Here is a 17,283-nt window from a genome sequence, read left to right as displayed (position 1 = left end):
GGATTTGGACATGTCAGAAAAATGGATCCCCAATCACTATAAAGACATAAAAAGAAACAAAATCAGGCAGAATTATGAATCTGAATGGACAATTAAAAAATTTAAAAAAAAAAAAGAAAACTGCAGGCATTCACTTCAAGGACATTTTTTGCAGTCCCATGTAAATTAATGGCTATTCTTCCCTTCTTCCATAAATGGCGAGTGTGGCGCAAAAATTGAAAAGCCTGCAGAATATTGCACAAAATGTCATACCATCTTTAAAAAATCTCTCCCAGACAAAAAATTTAATAAAAATCTGTCTGAAGGCTTCCATTAGAAAAAACAATTATTACTGCCATCCCTCTGTTACTCCTCCTGAAAATATGTGACTAAATTGACTACCGGCTGACACTGTCCAACCTGATGAAGGGGAATTGTTAAAGTATGGTTGTCGAATTATTCTCAATTCGTGGAGGAATTACGGAGGAACATAGGCAATGCAGAGAAGGTGCTCCACTGGTCCCCTCCACATGGGGGACTAGATGAGACCCAGCGCCATCTACATGCACGCATTATAGTCACAGATTAGATCGCCATCTAATCCACTACTGACCGACTGCGGACAGTCATGCAGCGCTCCGACCGATTCCCCTGTAAGATTCTGTCCAGGTCCTAAAAAAGGTCCACAGAAGAAGAGACCTGCGTTTCATGATCCCACACTACTCTTACATCCCGGCATTAACCATATAACGCACACTTCATACTCTTCCCATAAATAACTCCGCTATAAAGTGTCACGAATGAAAGGAGAAAACACTGCATGGAGGGAAAAGATCTGGCTTCTGTCCATGTGCATCACCCGGGGTGTAATGAATGGTAATGAATCAGGATCCCTTCTCTAAATGCAAAATCGCCTCCAGCCACTTCCTCACCCTCATGTATAAAGCAGCAGTTGTTCAAGACTGAAGGGAGCAGACAAAAATAGATGGCGGTATATCACTCAGCGAGGACCGCTTATCTCCAGGATGTCCTGAGAATGTGATAATAAGGAGACGAGACATGCATAGCCATATCAGTCAGCTATAACCAATAGGAGCAGTATTATAGTAGTTATATTCTTGTACATAGGAGCAGTATTATAGTAGTTATATTCTTGTACATAGGAGCAGTATTATAGTAGTTATATTCTTGTACATAGGAGCAGTATTATAGTAGTTATATTCTTGTATATAGGAGCAGTATTATAGTAGTTATATTCTTGTATATAGGAGCAGTATTATAGTAGTTATATTCTTGTATATAGGAGCAGTATTATAGTAGTTATATTCTTGTACATAGGAGCCAGTATTACAGTAGTTATATTCCTGTACATAGGAGGCAGTATTATAGTAGTTATAGTCTTGTACATAGTAGCGGTATTATAGTAGTTATATTCTTGTATATAGGAGCAGTATTATAGTAGTTATATTCTTGTATATAGGAGCAGTATTATAGTAGTTATATTCTTGTATATAGGAGCAGTATTATAGTAGTTATATTCTTGTACATATGAGCAGTATTATAGTAGTTATATTCTTGTACATAGGAGGCAGTATTATAGTAGTTATATTCTTGTACATAGGAGGCAGTATTATAGTAGTTATATTCTTGTACATAGGAGCAGTATTATAGTAGTTATATTCTTGTACATAGGAGGCAGTATTATAGTAGTTATATTCTTGTACATATGAGGCAGTATTATAGTAGTTATATTCTTGTACATAGGGGCAGTATTATAGTAGTTATATTCTTGTACATAGGAGGCAGTATTATAGTAGTTATATTCTTGTACATAGGAGGCAGTATTATAGTAGTTATATTCTTGTACATAGGAGGCAGTATTATAGTAGTTATAGTCTTGTACATAGGAGGCAGTATTATAGTAGTTATATTCTTGTACATAGGAGCAGTATTATAGTTATATGTACCTTTCTCTCTGTCAGTAGCTTTAGGCTCTCTCTGGTCATATGCTACAAGTTGTGGAAAGCATTTCAGGTGACTGGGTAACTGGATTTGTACATATTACATACATACATACCAGGACGTGTCGGAACAGGGAGCATGTTTGTCATATTGTGCCAAATAAATGCAATAAAAAAAACTGAAAAAGTTCTGATCATTGTACTAATGGAAACCCTCATCATACATTGGCAGGGAGGGGTCTACAGAAGTTTATAAATTGTGAGATATCTGATCTCCAGGGTGAATTAATTCAGCCTGTCGCTATCTGAAAGGCCTTGTGTAACACTATACTTTATGCATGGGTTCTGCCGGTCTTGGTATCATTGTCCCCGCTATCTGCACACACGGCAGGGTCAGGAGGGAACATATTGTGACAAAATAATGATATAGAGATTATATATATATATATATATATATATATATATATATATACACATACACACATATACATATATATACACACACACACACACACACACACACACATACACATACACATACACATACACATACACATACACCAATTAGAAAAGAGAATTTTTGTACCCAATTGTCAATGTATTTATACACATTTCCAGGAGGAATAATAGAGGAACAAACAGTTCTAAGCAAAGAAGCTCATGGGGATTGCACAAGATCTCTTTAGGACGTATTATTTCCCCCTGAAACTACTTTGGCTTTAGGTAAAGCTGGGTGACAACCTCTCGGACGTATCTAGGCAGAACACACAACCCTAACACCATTATGTGCAGCCAATGGTAATACTATATAGTAATATCCCATGTCACCCAGCTTTTCTAGAAGCAGATAAAATGGTTGACTTTCCCTGCGAGGCGATCACTGGCGGTCGTACATATACAGGGTAGTGCGGTCATATGGTGAGGACAGAGGTTGACCAGAGGGAACAGGAGGAGTTTCCCTGCCGATGGTTTCCTTCTCTTATTTTCTGAATCACTTGTCTGGTAACGGCTCAGAGGTTTCTGGAGAAACATCATCAGGAGGATTAATGTGAGCAGAAATTAAGGAGGATCGGTGATACATACAAACGACCCGGGGGGATCAGGGCTTATACAGGTTTACATGGAGCGGCGTCATCCGGACCTGTACACATAATGCAGCTGATGTGCGGTGTAACCGACATGTCATCTTAAAGGGGAGCTCCACCCATGAGGACTACCATGTCTACAGTCAGCCAGGATCTGTGTAATACATCACCGTTAATGGTTTCTGCTATTAATGTTAAAATACCTCCCTGCTGAAAATAAAAAAAATCCAAAAGGGGGAAACCATCAATAAGCAGGCTGGCTGTATCGTTTTTCTGCATGACTAGAAAGCTCGAGACTGGACAAGGTCTATAGACAATAAAACACAAGAACCATGCGCCAGGCCCCCCTCTACACGACAGCGCCAGGCCCCCCTCTACACGACAGCGCCAGGCCCCCCTCTACACGACAGCGCCAGGCCCCCCTCTACACGACAGCGCCAGGCCCCCCTCTACACGACAGCGCAGAGTGGCTGATAGTTCCGGAATATCGAGCAGATGGACGCCCCGCAGTGCGGTATGTGTCTCATTAGACTAGGACAGTTCACAGTGAATGAGGTGACTGCTCACGAGTACAATGTCACGATATTTCCCCTATGGACACAGCCTTCCTGGTCAGTCCATTAGTAGAAAAAGGGAAAAACTGAGCTTAATCCGCTACGTGTGCTGGCGGCCTTGCGATCGTGTCTGATTTCAGGAAAGCTGGGTGATGAGCAATACGACCAAGATGATAAATCTTAAAAGGGGTGAACACCCAGCTTTCCCAAACTCCTAAGAAGCAAAGTTGAGAGAGGGGGAATGTCTGGCAACTATATAATCCTGTTACTCAAAGACACATCAAAACATGGTCAAGGATTGACATGATTTTTGTTAACAGGAGGTTATTAGATAAAAATATAACATGTCTGAAGTATGTACCTATGGTTACGACAGATCACTGTGCAGTGGTACTGGAGATGGCGCCCTTGACTAAACGGGCTCCTATGGTATTCAGATTTAATCGCCATTGGTTTAAACTGCTTAAAGGTGCGACACAGTGAGAGGTTTTGTCTGGGAAAACTGGTATTTTCCTCCCAGGCTGATTTACAGCCAGGTGAGGTCAAATACCGGACTGGATTTTAAATGCCAGTTTGGGTTTTGGCAGCACCTGGCTGTCCTTAAATAGGCAGCTGGGCTCAGAAGCCAGGTCTCTGTGTTGGGATCTGGAAGCCTCATGTCTGGATGAAGGCTTGCTACCTGTTTGGCGTGAAAACAGGTTGGTGCTGCTATCAGCAAGGACTCTTTGAAGCAGAATCGCCGCATGGTGTGAATTACCACCAACACCGCAAGGTGACTTTTTGTTTGAATATGACTTTGTTTTGTCACTTGCCTAAAGTGTGAATAAAACACTGAACTGTTTGATCCAAAGACTCCATACTGCGTCCGCTAATCCTGTCTACCAGAGCGAAACGACACAAAGGTCAGGAATATGTTAAAGGGAAGAATTAATTCTGTTAATAGAAACTCCGCTAATAAAAACGTGGTTTGGGATGCAGCAAAGGCATTTTTGAGGGGGATACTATATAAGCAAGTGAGTAACTGGAAAAAACAGGTAAATAGCAAAATTTAAAGGGGTTCTGCCGTTTGTTTAAACTGAGCATCCTCACCGGCAGGGGTCCGACACCCGGGACCCCCGCCGGTCAGCTGTTTGAGGAGGCCAAAAGATGAGAAGAAAAAAAATGGAGACGGCACGTCCAAAAATGGAATTTATTCCAGATGCAACGTTTCGGCTTCGTGATTGTCAAGCTTGACCAAGGCTATCACTAAGCCGAAACGTTGCATCTGGAATAAATTCCATTTTTGGACGCGCTGTCTCCATTTTTTTTTTTTTCTCATCTTTTGACATTCACAAGTTGTTTTTGGGGGGGGGGGCATTTTACCACCCCCCTGGAGACGAGCATTGTATTGTAACTTAGGAGTGCTGTCCACCCGTGTTTTTGCTGTTAGAGAAGGCAGCGGTGGATGGGGCGACGTCCCCGCCCTTTGCCCTATTTAGGGGCACCAGGCAGGGATGTCCCCTATCCCCGTTGCGCTTTGAAATTGCAGTAGAACCCATAGCGATTAGTAGAAGAGAGAACGAAAGTATTAAGGGTTTTCAACATGGTAATGTAAGGGAGAAAATGTATGCAGATGATGTTTTATTGCTTTTGGCTGATACAGATTTGAAGTTGGTTAGAGTAAGGGTCCATTCACACGTCCGCCAAATGGGTCCGCAATTTTGCGGAACGGGTGCGGACCCATTCATTTTCAAATGGGGCCGGAATGTGCTGTCCGCATCCGCACTTCCAGATCCACAAAAAAAAAAAAAATAAATAAATATAGAACATGTCCTATTCCTGTCCGCGGACAAGAAAAGGCATTTTCTATCATAGTACCGGCAAAGTGCGGAATGCACATTGCCGGTGTCAGTGTTTTGCGGATTCGCAAAACAGAAACTGACGTGTGAATGGACCCTTATGGACATAATCAAAAAATGTGGGTATTATTCAGGTTTGAAAATAACGTGGGGAAAATGACACTTGATGTTATTGGGGGATAGAGAAGAAGATGGGGGTTTGGATGTACACGTTGTGGGTAGGGAAAGTAGTTTCAAGTATTTGGGAATATTGCAAAGAGTGTAGCCACATATATTAAATTGATCGCGATTCCTCTTATAGGAGGAGTTGAAAAGGAAAATCCATATTTGGAGAAGACTACCAATGTCAATGACGGGTTCATCTTATAAAGAGGATTTTCCTCCGGAAGATTCTCCATGTATTGCAGTGAGGTGAACGCATTGCAACCGCACTGAATCCGGACCCATTCATTTCTATGGGGCTCTGCACACGAGCGGTGATTTTCACGCATCTCTTGTGCGTTTTTCACGCAACGCAGGCCCCATAGAAGTGAATGTGGCGCTATTTTCACACATGGTTGCTAGGTGACGATCGGGATGGGGACCCGATCTTTATTATTTCCCCTTGGTTATAAGGGAAAATAATAGCATTCTTAATACAGAATGCTTAGTAAATTAGGGATGGAGGGGTTAAAATAAATACAAATAAAAATTAAACTCCCCTTATCCACTTGTTCGCACAGCCCGGCTAGTCTTTCTTCTTCTTTGATGACCTGGGAGGAAAATTACCTTTGATGACGTCACTGCGCTCATCACATGGTCCATCACCATGTTACGTCATCAAAAGGTCCTTTTGCCAGGTCCTGAAAAAAGAAGAAAGTAGAGGAAATCCGCTACGCGATCAAGTGGATGGGGTGAGGGCCCTTTCACACCTGCGCTATAGTCTTCCGGCTTAGAGTTCCGTCGTCGGGGCTCTATGCTGGAAGAATACTGATCAGGATTATCCTAATGCATTCTGAATGGACAGTCCGTCCTTCAGGATGTCTTCCATTCCGGAACGGAACGTTTTTTGGCCGCAGCAAATAGCGCAGCATGCTGCGCTTTTTGCTCCGGCCAAAAATCCGGAACACTTGCCGCAAGGCCGGATCCGGAATGAATGCCCATTGAAAGGCATTGATCCGGATCCGGCCTTAAGCTAAACGTCGTTTCGGCGCATTGCCGGATGCGACGTTTAGCTTTTTCTCAATGGTTACCATGGCTGCCGGGACGCTAAAGTCCTGGCAGCCATGGTAAACTGTAGTGGGGAGCGGGGAGCAGCATACTTACCGTCCGTGCGGCTCCCGGGGCGCTCCAGAGTGACGTCAGGGCGCCCCAGGCGCATGGATGACGTGATCGCATGGATCACATGATCCATGCGCATGGGGCGCTCTGACGTCATTCTGGAGCGCCCCGGGAGCCGCACGGACTGTAAGTATACCGCTCCCCGCTCCTACTATGGCAACCAGGACTTTAATAGCGTCCTGGCTGCCATAGTAACACTGAAAGCATTTTGAAGACGGATCCGTCTTCAAATGCTTTCAGTACACTTGCGTTTTTCCGGATCCGGCGTGTAATTCCGGCAAGTGGAGTACACGCCGGATCCGGACAACGCAAGTGTGAAAGAGGCCTGAGTTAAATTTGTTTATTATTTTTAACCCCTCAATGGACATTCTACTAAGCATTCTGTATTAAGAATGCTATTATTTTCCCTTATAACCATGTCATCTACACGACACCGATCACAAACCCGAACTTCTGTGAAGAAGTTCGGGTACCAAACATGCAAATTTTTCTCCCGCGCGTGCAAAACACATTAAAACGCTTAGCACTCGCGGGGGGAAAAAATTGCGCATTTTCCCTCAACGCACCCGCATCTTTTCCCGCACGTAACCCACAACGCCTGTGTGAACCCAGCCTTAGAGTCTGGAGTATTGGGGATCACAAGTAATAAAAATTATACTTTTCATTTAATGGATCATGTTTGGAGGGAAATTAAAAGAATTATGGATATTAAGGGATACATAGATTTTACACCCATATGGAACGTATTTTGTTTCTGTGTCAGTTTCTTTTTTTTTGCAGATAGGATGCGGACACATTCATTTGAACGGGTCCGTAAAACATGCGGACAGCACACCGTCTGCTGTTCACATCAGTAAGTCTGTTCCGTAGCCCCGCAATTTTTTTTTATAATAGAACATGTCCTATTCTTGTCCGTTTTAGTCATTGTTACAATGGATCCGCAAAAAAATAAAAATAAAAATGGATGTCATCCGTTTTAGTTTTTTGGGCGGACCGCAAAACACATACGGTCGTGTGCATGTAGCCTTATGGTGAATTGGGAAAGTGAGGGAGTTTGTTGGTTGTCACAATTGTTTGAAGGGGATGCGTTGAAAGATTTTGAAACATTGAGCCAAGAATTTGGGATTTTGAATAAAGATTTTTTTTTTATATTTGCAATTAGTTTATCATTTTATCAGGCAGATTTTCAAAAATATAAAAAGGCGCCTATGGAAAATATAAAACTGTTCTTGGACAATAGAAAAGAAAAAGGCAGCATTTCAAGAAGACATAGATTCCTGCTGAAAATGGAACAGGGTAAGAACAAAATCCTGGCTAAAGAGAAATGGAAGAAAGACATTGAAGGGTTATCGGAGGAACAGGGGGAAGATGATGTGTTAAGGAGCAGGTCTTTGGTCTCCGTGAGGGCCTCTCCTGGGGTTTCCCAATTTCCCTTCATTCATAGATTGTACCGCTCTCCAGCGTTGCGCTAAAGGACGAATGTCCTAGATGTGCTATGGAACAAGCAGGACTCTATCATTTAGTTTGGAGATGTTTCAAATTGTTTCATTACTGGTCAAGGATAGCGGATATTATTAAAAAGATTTTGGGAGCACAAATAGAAGGAGATCCAGTGGCTTGTATATAAGGCTACTTTTACACTAGCGGCACGGACCTCCGGCGGGTGAACAGCCTGTCGGATCCGTCCTGCCGCCGGACTGCCGCTCCGTCCCCATTGACTATAACGGGAGCGGAGTTCCAGCGGAGGCTGCCGGAATAAAACTACGACATGTCTGACATTTATTCCGGCAGCCTCTCGCCGTCCCTCCACCCCCGTTATAGTCAATGGGGACGGAGCGGCAGTCCGGGGGCACACGGTCACTAGCGGCAGGACGGATCCGACAGGCTGTTCACCAGACGGAGGTCCGTGCCGCTAGTGTGAAAGTAGCCTTAAAAGGCACAGTACAATTTCGGCTTTCAAAAACGGATAAGGTGGTACTCTGTAAACTCACATTTCAGGCAAGACTCAATATAACTAAAAAAGTGGATTGAAAAGGACCCCGATTGGAAGAGATCGGAGGAGAATAAGATGAAGACAGAGGATAACACACAACAATAGGGGGAAGGTTGGTGGAATAATAATGTATGACATAATAGATTGAGGGGGAAAATGATTAAGATGTGGGGGGGGGGGGGTTCCCCTCGGGGTTAGGTGTGGGGAGGTGGGTTATAAGTGAAAAAATATATTTAAAAAAAAAAAAAAAAAAAAAAAAAAAGGAGAAGAAATTTTTGGTTGTTCTATATAACTACATATTTTGTGTTTTAAATTTAAGAAAAAAAAGAAACCCTGGGGGGCAGTGCTGGCAGTCACCATTATCATTTGGAGGGTGGGCCCCTTCAAGGGCACTACCATCATGGCGTCACATGCAGATGTCAGTCAGGAGCTTCTCTTCATCCGCTCCCTTTCATGTAGAATGACGGACAGGTGATGCACGGGTGGAGCGGGCGACAATTATGGGCGTCACTGTGTAATGGGCTTTATGAGGCAGTCAGCGGGAGTCACACACAAGCCCTAAAATACTCTGCACAGACCGAGTGCTGCTCAGCTGGGGTATCTAAGCCTAGCATGTGGGATACTGTATGCCGAGTCAGTGTATCTAAGCCTGCCATGGGCGATCCTGTCTGTGGAGATGGCGTATCTAAGCCTGCCATGGGCGATCCTGTCTGTGGAGATGGCGTATCTAAGCCTGCCATGGGCGATCCTGTCTGTGGAGATGGCGTATCCAAGCCTGCCATGGGCGATCCTGTCTGTGGAGATGGCGTATCTAAGCCTGCCATGGGCGATCCTGTCTGTGGAGATGGCGTATCTAAGCCTTGCATGTGTAATGCTGTCTTCTGAGCTGTATATCTAAGCCTGTCATGTATAATACTGTATGAAGAGCTGCTGTATCTAATCCTCTCGTGTGTGTGATACAGTCTGCCAGGCTGTGTATCTAATCCTCTCGTGTGTGTGATACAGTCTGCCAGGCTGTGTATCTAATCCTCTCGTGTGTGTGATACAGTCTGCCAGGCTGTGTATCTAATCCTCTCGTGTGTGTGATACAGTCTGCCAGGCTGTGTATCTAATCCTCCTGTGTGGGATACAGCCTGCCGAGCCATGTATCTAGTCCTCTCATGTCTGATACAGTCTGTGGACACCTGGTTGTGATTGTGGAGGACGATATTTCTGCACGGACCACACACTTCCCGTCGAGCGACACGCGCAGGGTGACCAGATGTGTCCGATAACACAGAGCAGTTGCGTGTGGCGTGTCCTACAGCAGACATGTATGAAGGCTGCAGGAGCCGTGATCACAGCTTGTTTCTATTACACATGTGCTTTAGGTTTATAAGCCCCCAATCCCCCCCACCCGTCTTCCACCCCCCCGGCACCCCCTCATTTCATCAGTTCCAGGAATTCATGCTCCTTTTATCTTGCTCAGATTATGTCCAGCCGTTCACCTATACCTATTATGGAGGTGCGCTCACACCCGGGCCCCCGGAGCCTGTGGGGGCCCTAAGGTCCCTGTGTCACATAAGAAGGCACCACTACCTGAGCCGAGGTAGGAGTTCAGTAGGACACGGCTGGAGCGTGCCACTGACGGTGACCTCACACCCCCAATCATTCCTCTCGCCATCTTTACCAGCCATTGACTTATTGATCAGTCTCAGTCGCCCAGGCTCCACAGATATGCAGGGCCCCTGCTGGCTCCGCCCCCATCTCTGTGGCTCCTCCTAGTTCTACACTAAAACTACGGTAATCTCTGAAGAGGACCCCAAAAAATGTATCTGTATATAGCGCCACCTGCTGTTTGCTCTTGTTCCTTATTTCGCTGTCCACCTCGCCGAGGAGGACGCACATGCTCAGTTCCATCCTTTATCTGCCACCTGAGCTGGGATAGGGAGAGAGTTGCATCAGAAAGGACACAACCCCAGAGCTGTGATAGCAAGAGAGCTGGAGGAGAAAGGACACAACCCCTGAGCTGTGATAGCGAGAGAGCTGGAGGAGAAAGGACACAACCCCTGAGCTGTGATAGCGAGAGAGCTGCATCAGAAAGAACACAACCCCAGAGCTGTGATAGCGAGAGAGAGAGCTGGAGGAGAAAGGACATGCCCCCTGAGACACAGCAGAAAGGACACACCCTCTGAGCTCCCAGCTTTATATAAATCTGGCAGATCAATTGGAGCAATGAATGGTGAGATCTCTGGATCCATGTGAAGTCCAGGGCTGGTCCTTTGTTAGAAAGAGATGGTCATGTACTGTATGATGTCTGATGTAATCCCTACCGTATCCCAGCGTTCAAAGAATAATCACTGAGGGGAGTCCTGATTGTGCCGGAGTCTCCCTTTAGGGCATTTGTAAAACAATACATCTCCAGGCTCAGATCCTCTGACGTGTTACTGAACCACACACACATGTAGCACGCAGCCGATACGTCAGCAAAGTGTGGCAGGTTTATACAGTTCTCTTTCATTCATTACAGAAAAAAAAAACATACATGGCGGTATTATTTATTCTGTTTGTTACCCAATAGAAGTCAATGGTCAGAATAATCTGAAATGTGCTCTGCCAATGGTCATGTTACCATATAGCACATTTCTGATGCATTAGTGGCGTTCCCATCAAAATACAGTTGAAGAAAAAATCCACATTGTCTAAGGACAGGAGGCACACGAGGCCCCTGCATTTTAGGGCAGCACCGTATTACATGGCTATTCTGGACAGGTGAGCGGCGGTAGAATGTATGTAGACTACACTAGGATGACCAGTATGATGGCAACTCCCCCGCTCAGGCAGGGTTAGGCCTCATTCATATTTCAGTGTTCCACGGACGTGTGCTGTACGTGTTCCCCATTCATTTTAATGCGTGTATTCAGACATCAGTGTTTTTGCGCGGTCCGTGGGTCCGTGTTTTTAGCACGGATGCATGCTCACTGATCCATCACACCCATTATAGTCTATGGGTCCATGAAACCCACAGATGCCATCCGTGTTTCACGGATCGTTAGGGAGAGATATGCAGGGTCAGTGAAACACGGACAGCAAAAAAAACGGACACACGGACCCAACACGGATTCTTCACAGATGCATCACTGACCACCTTCTCGCGGATTTGAGTGAGGCTTTATTAGGGACTGCTGCACATGTAATTTTCGCTGCAGGAGGTGGCGGTCTTATACCGGAGTGAGGACGGCAGAGGGAAACGATCAGTTCCAGCGTCTCCTGCTTCGCCAATCCTTTCTCACTGAGCGCACACACACAAAGCCAATGTAAACAGAGGCCCGCGGGGGCCCGCCGCTACGATAAATAATAATTAGCCATGTCCAGGGGTGGAAGGAGGGCGATGCTCATGTTCAGTGATATTCACTGAATCCATGGCGGCTGCAGCAGTATCACATGAGCCGCCCGGAGTCACCTGGCACTGCAACCGGGCACATGGCATGGGTAAAGTCCTCTTCCTAAATAGCAGATCTGTTGCAACGTGAAACAGTGAGGGGTTAAAAAGTTCTGCAACTTTATAAACATGTGTTGTGTTTCAAGATCTCTGCTTGCTGCCAGAATGGCTTTCCAGGACTTTCATCAATGGCCTATAATCAGGTCAGCAATATCTGATCGGTGGGGGTCGGACTCCCAGCACCCGTGCCGATCAGCTGTTTGAACTCGTAGCGCTCTGGTGAGCACCAAGTACAGCGCCATACACTGTATAGTGGCCATACTTGGTACTGCAGCTCAGGCCCATTCAGTTGAATGGAACTGAGCTGTGCCCAGGCCATGTGACCGATGAATGTGACGTACCCCTTTAAGCTTTATCTACAGAGATAATATAACGCGGCTCGTCCCCCCGGGCACCATCACATCCTCTGACAATGGAAATGCCACTGTGCCCCTTCGGCTCATCTATACTCATCGTCACATGAGCTCAGCGGCCGTAGAGTCGCTGCGAGCCGCTAAATATTTCAGCAGCCAGAGGGACTGTGTGGGACGTAAATCGCAGGGAACCGACGCCGGGGTATGTTTCCGGCGGCCACTTATCCCTTTACAGTAATAACGCCTGTCCAGGAGAAAAGGTCTTCAGGAGGCAGGCGTAAAAGATACGGGCTGGAGATGATGAGGGTGATGGTAGATTTGTCAGCGGTACATCACCAATTATAAAGATGCGAGGATTCATTAAAGCTGATGTGTCACGCTGTGCAGGCAGCAGCTGAATGGCCGCATTGTCAGACACGGCTGAGATCACAGGGTGACAGCGATCAGAGACCATGGTGACCCCGGGACATGATCCATACGTGTGCTTCTCACAGATGAAAGATCACTTGTAAGCTGCAATACCGCTCTTATCCTGGATGTGTGGAGGGGCGCTGCACATAAGCCAATATTTATCTTACACTATTGATGGTAGCGGTACTGCTCTTATCCTGGATGTGTGGAGGGGGCGCTGTATCTAACCACTATTCAAGCTTCCCTTCTGCTATGACTGGCTGCAGTACTGCTCCTATTCCTTCTATATGGGGGCGCTCTACGGATGCGTCCGCATGCGAGACGCAAAAACAGCGGCTTGGATGTGGACCCAAACAACGGCCATGTGCATGAGGCCTAAAGCGTCCCTTCTGCTATGACTGCCTGCAGTACTGCTCCCATCCTTCGTATATAGGGGTGCTCTGCCTGACCACCATCTAAAACTTCCCTTGAGCCATGACTGGCTGCAGTACTGCTCCCATCCTTAGTATATAGGGGGCGCTCTACCTGACCACTACCTAAAGCTTCCCTTGTGCTATGACTGGCTGCAGTACTGCTCCCATCCTTAGTATATCGGGGGTGCTCTGCCTGACCACTACCTAAAGCGTCCCTTGTGCTATGACTGGCTGCAGTACTGCTCACTTCCTTAGTATATGGGGGCGCTCTACCTGACCACCATCTAAAGCTTCCCTTTCGCTATGACTGGCTGCAGTACTGCTCCCATCCTTAGTATATCGGGGGCGCTCTACCTGACCACTACCTAAAGCGTCCCTTGTGCTATGACTGGCTGCAGTACTGCTCACTTCCTTAGTATATGGGGGCGCTCTACCGGACCACTATCTAAGGCCTCATGCACACGACCGTTCCGTTTTTTTGCGGTCCACAAAACGGAAGCCACCCGTGTGCCATTCGCAATTTGTGGAACGGAATGGGCGGCCCATTGTAGAAATGCCTATTCTTGTCCGCAAAACGGACAAGAATAGGACATGTTCTATTTTTTTTGGGGTCACGGAACGGAGCAACGGATTGAAGTGAATGGGTCCGCATCAGAGCCCCCAAAACTGCGGCTTGGATGCGGACCCAAACAATGGCCGTGTGCATGAGGCCTAAAGCGTCCCTTCCGCTCTGCCTGACCACCATCTAAAGCTTCCCTTGTGCTATGACTGGCTGCAGTACTGCTCCGATCCTTAGTATATAGGGGGCGCTCTACCTGACCATCTAAAGCTTCCCTTGTGCTATGGCTGGCTGCAGTACTGCTCCCATCCTTAGTATATGGGGGCGCTCTACCTGACCACCATCTCCTCCTGAGAGCATACATATGTGGGCTCTTCACCAGGCCTATCACTGCAACGCCCGGTATTACGCACAGCTCTGTCCTGTTTGTTACAATGTATCAGTGCAGGCAGGAGCAATCAGCCAGAACAGAGGAGATACAAGTGACTGTCTACACTGATACATTGTAACAAACCCTCACCTGCATGGACAGGTCTAGGCCAGGAGCACTTTCCAGTCTCTGAATGTGAGCGAGAAGGTTTCCAGTCACTGACAGCAAACAGAAACCTTGCAAATAAAGGATTGATACACAACTTATGTAAGAAAGGAGCACAACGCCTCTACATAAGATTGGAGGACCCCTTTAAATCTGGTACACCTGCACAGTAAGGGGTTAACGTCGACACGGCTGCAATACACAGCTACTCCCATCATCCGGCTGTAGGTAAATACTTAACCAGCTCTGTACAAACACCTGCTGTGTAATTGTCAGGCAACGGCTCAGACAATGATTTCTCATGAGAGCCCCATGTGTTGCGGACTACTACCCCCAGCATAGCCGGATTATGGGCCCTGGTGCGGGTCACGGAGCAGTCATCACAGACAGCTGATAACAGAGGACAATAGATTGCATTCAAAGGCAGAAGAGAGTGGAGACAGGATGGGGGTAGTAGTCAGCCAGCATTAGAGGGCCCTCCGTCAGGTGAGGTACGCAGCACATGGCGGTATAACTGGTCTACGGGAAGTGTGTCAGAGATCAGGAGCGCCTGAAGACATGGCCGCTGCGTGTGAGGAGGGTATGCGGGCGGCCATCATGGGGACGGTGGCGCGGCCATAAGCAGAGGTCACCAAAGGCACTGATTCTGGGGCCACCATCTGACCGCTATATGACATCACATCCCAAGGATGATGTCACCACGTACAATGTATGTATACTACAGCAGCATTCCCCAACTTGTGGCACCATAACTCCCATCATGTCATCAAATCAGAGACAGTCAGATATACTGAGTGACATCAAATTAGAGACTGTCACAAAAACACTGAATTACATCAGAACAGAGAGTGACACTTATACACCGAGTGACATATCAGTGACTCATCAATAGGCCGGGTGACATCAGAACAGAGACCCTCAAGGATATACCAAGTGACATCAGAACAGAGAAGGTCACTGATACACGGGGTGACATCATATCAGAGACCATCACCTATATACCGAGTGACATCAGAACAGAGCCTATAGCTCAATCACACGAGTGGTTGTCACTCCTATCGCTACACAGCCCGTCACTACACAGCCCGTCACTACACAGCCCGTCACTACACAGCCCGTCACTACACAGCCCGTCACTACTATCACTTAAGAGATTGTCACTCCCGTCACTACAAAGCCTGTCATTTCTATCTTTACAGAGCCCGTCTCTCCTGCGGTTGTCATTCCTGTCACTACAAACCCTGTCACTCCTATTACTTAAAAGACTGTCAGTCCTGTGGCTGTCAGCCTGTCACTCCTATCCCCCCCGCGCCTGTCACTCCTATCCCCCCCGCGCCTGTCACTCCTATCCCCCCTGTGGCTCCTATCACTCCCATCACTTATGTGGCTGTCACTCCCATAACTCTTGTGGCTGTCACTCCCATGGCTCCCATCCCTCCTGCCGCTGTCACCCCCTATCCCTCCTGCCGCTGTCACCCCCTATCCCTCCTGCCGCTGTCACCCCCTATCCCTCCTGCCGCTGTCACCCCCTATCCCTCCTGCCGCTGTCACCCCCTATCCCTCCTGCCGCTGTCACCCCCTATCCCTCCTGCCGCTGTCACCCCCTATCCCTCCTGCCGCTGTCACCCCCTATCCCTCCTGCCGCTGTCACCCCCTATCCCTCCTGCCGCTGTCACCCCTAATCACTCCTGCCGCTGTCACCCCTAATCACTCCTGCCGCTGTCACCCCCTATCCCTCCTGCCGCTGTCACCCCCTATCCCTCCTGCCGCTGTCACCCCTATCACTCCTGCCGCTGTCACCCCTATCCCTCCTGCCGCTGTCACCCCCTATCCCTCCTGCCGCTGTCACCCCCTATCCCTCCTGCCGCTGTCACCCCCTATCCCTCCTGCCGCTGTCACCCCCTATCCCTCCTGCCGCTGTCACCCCCTATCCCTCCTGCCGCTGTCACCCCTATCCCTCCTGCCGCTGTCACCCCTATCACTCCTGCGGCTGTCACCCCCATCACTCCTGCGGCTGTCACCCCCATCACTCCTGCCGCTGTCACCCCTATCACTCCTGCGGCTGTCACCCCTATCACTCCTGCGGCTGTCACTCGGTACAGTCAGGCACCGGCGGCCACTCTCAGGGACTGGACACTTGCTGTCACATAAAGTTGCAGGCGCCTCCCCCGGAGTTGGCAGCGGTCCTGGGCGCAGCTGTCAGCCCGGGCTCCGGTACCGTCCCCAGCCCCACCGGCCGCTCACCTCTCTTGTTCATGGGCCGGATCCGCACGGCCACCTTCACCTTGGAGTCGCTCATCCTGCGCTCTGCGAGCTCCCAGGACCTGCCCGGACCCCGCCGGCTTCCGTCTCTCGGCGAGGGAGGCGGTAACCAAAGGAGAGGTGGCACCTGGGAGGCGCGACGTCATGACGTCACAAATTAAAGGCCAGCCGGCTGGGATCACGTGGTGTGGAGATACCATGACGACGGAGCTGCTTCTCTCCTCAGGTTGACTGCCTTATTTACCTCAGGTACTTGACGGCTGGAGGAGCAACCAATCAGGTGCCTGCTTTTATTTTGTAACCTGCTGCACAAAGATAAAAGCTGTTATGTGATTGGTTGCTCTGGGTGACCATTCTCGTTTCCCTTTCTGTTTGTTTACACATTTATAATTGCCAATATGGTGGCTTTGGGACACACCGCGACCCCCTCAGCCGCAAAAGATCCAAACCTTTTCACACAATGTTCACTGTGGGCTCTAGGAAATCAACGCTAACCAGGGGTCATCGACTCTGGCTGTTATCAAACTACAACTCCCAGC

General features: G+C 47.7%; 1 protein-coding gene across 2 annotated transcripts in view; it reads right to left on the bottom strand.

Annotated features, from left to right (window-relative positions):
• The window catches only part of KIF13B (kinesin family member 13B), a 161,899-nt gene extending 145,056 nt beyond the window's left edge, over nt 1-16,843 (bottom strand). For both annotated transcript variants that reach the window (XM_044290881.1, XM_044290883.1), the window contains exon 1: nt 16,727-16,843. In XM_044290881.1, coding sequence (XP_044146816.1) covers nt 16,727-16,781 — 55 coding nt within the window. In that variant the 5' untranslated portion in view covers nt 16,782-16,843. The remainder of the gene's footprint in view (nt 1-16,726) is intronic.
• Between the last annotated feature and the right edge of the window lie 440 nt (nt 16,844-17,283).

The sequence above is a fragment of the Bufo gargarizans genome, chromosome 4 (assembly GCF_014858855.1).
Source record: "Bufo gargarizans isolate SCDJY-AF-19 chromosome 4, ASM1485885v1, whole genome shotgun sequence".
NCBI classification, from domain to species: Eukaryota; Metazoa; Chordata; class Amphibia; order Anura; family Bufonidae; genus Bufo; species Bufo gargarizans.
Note: the sequence above shows the minus strand (reverse complement) of the source record. Positions and strands in the feature narration are given on the sequence as shown.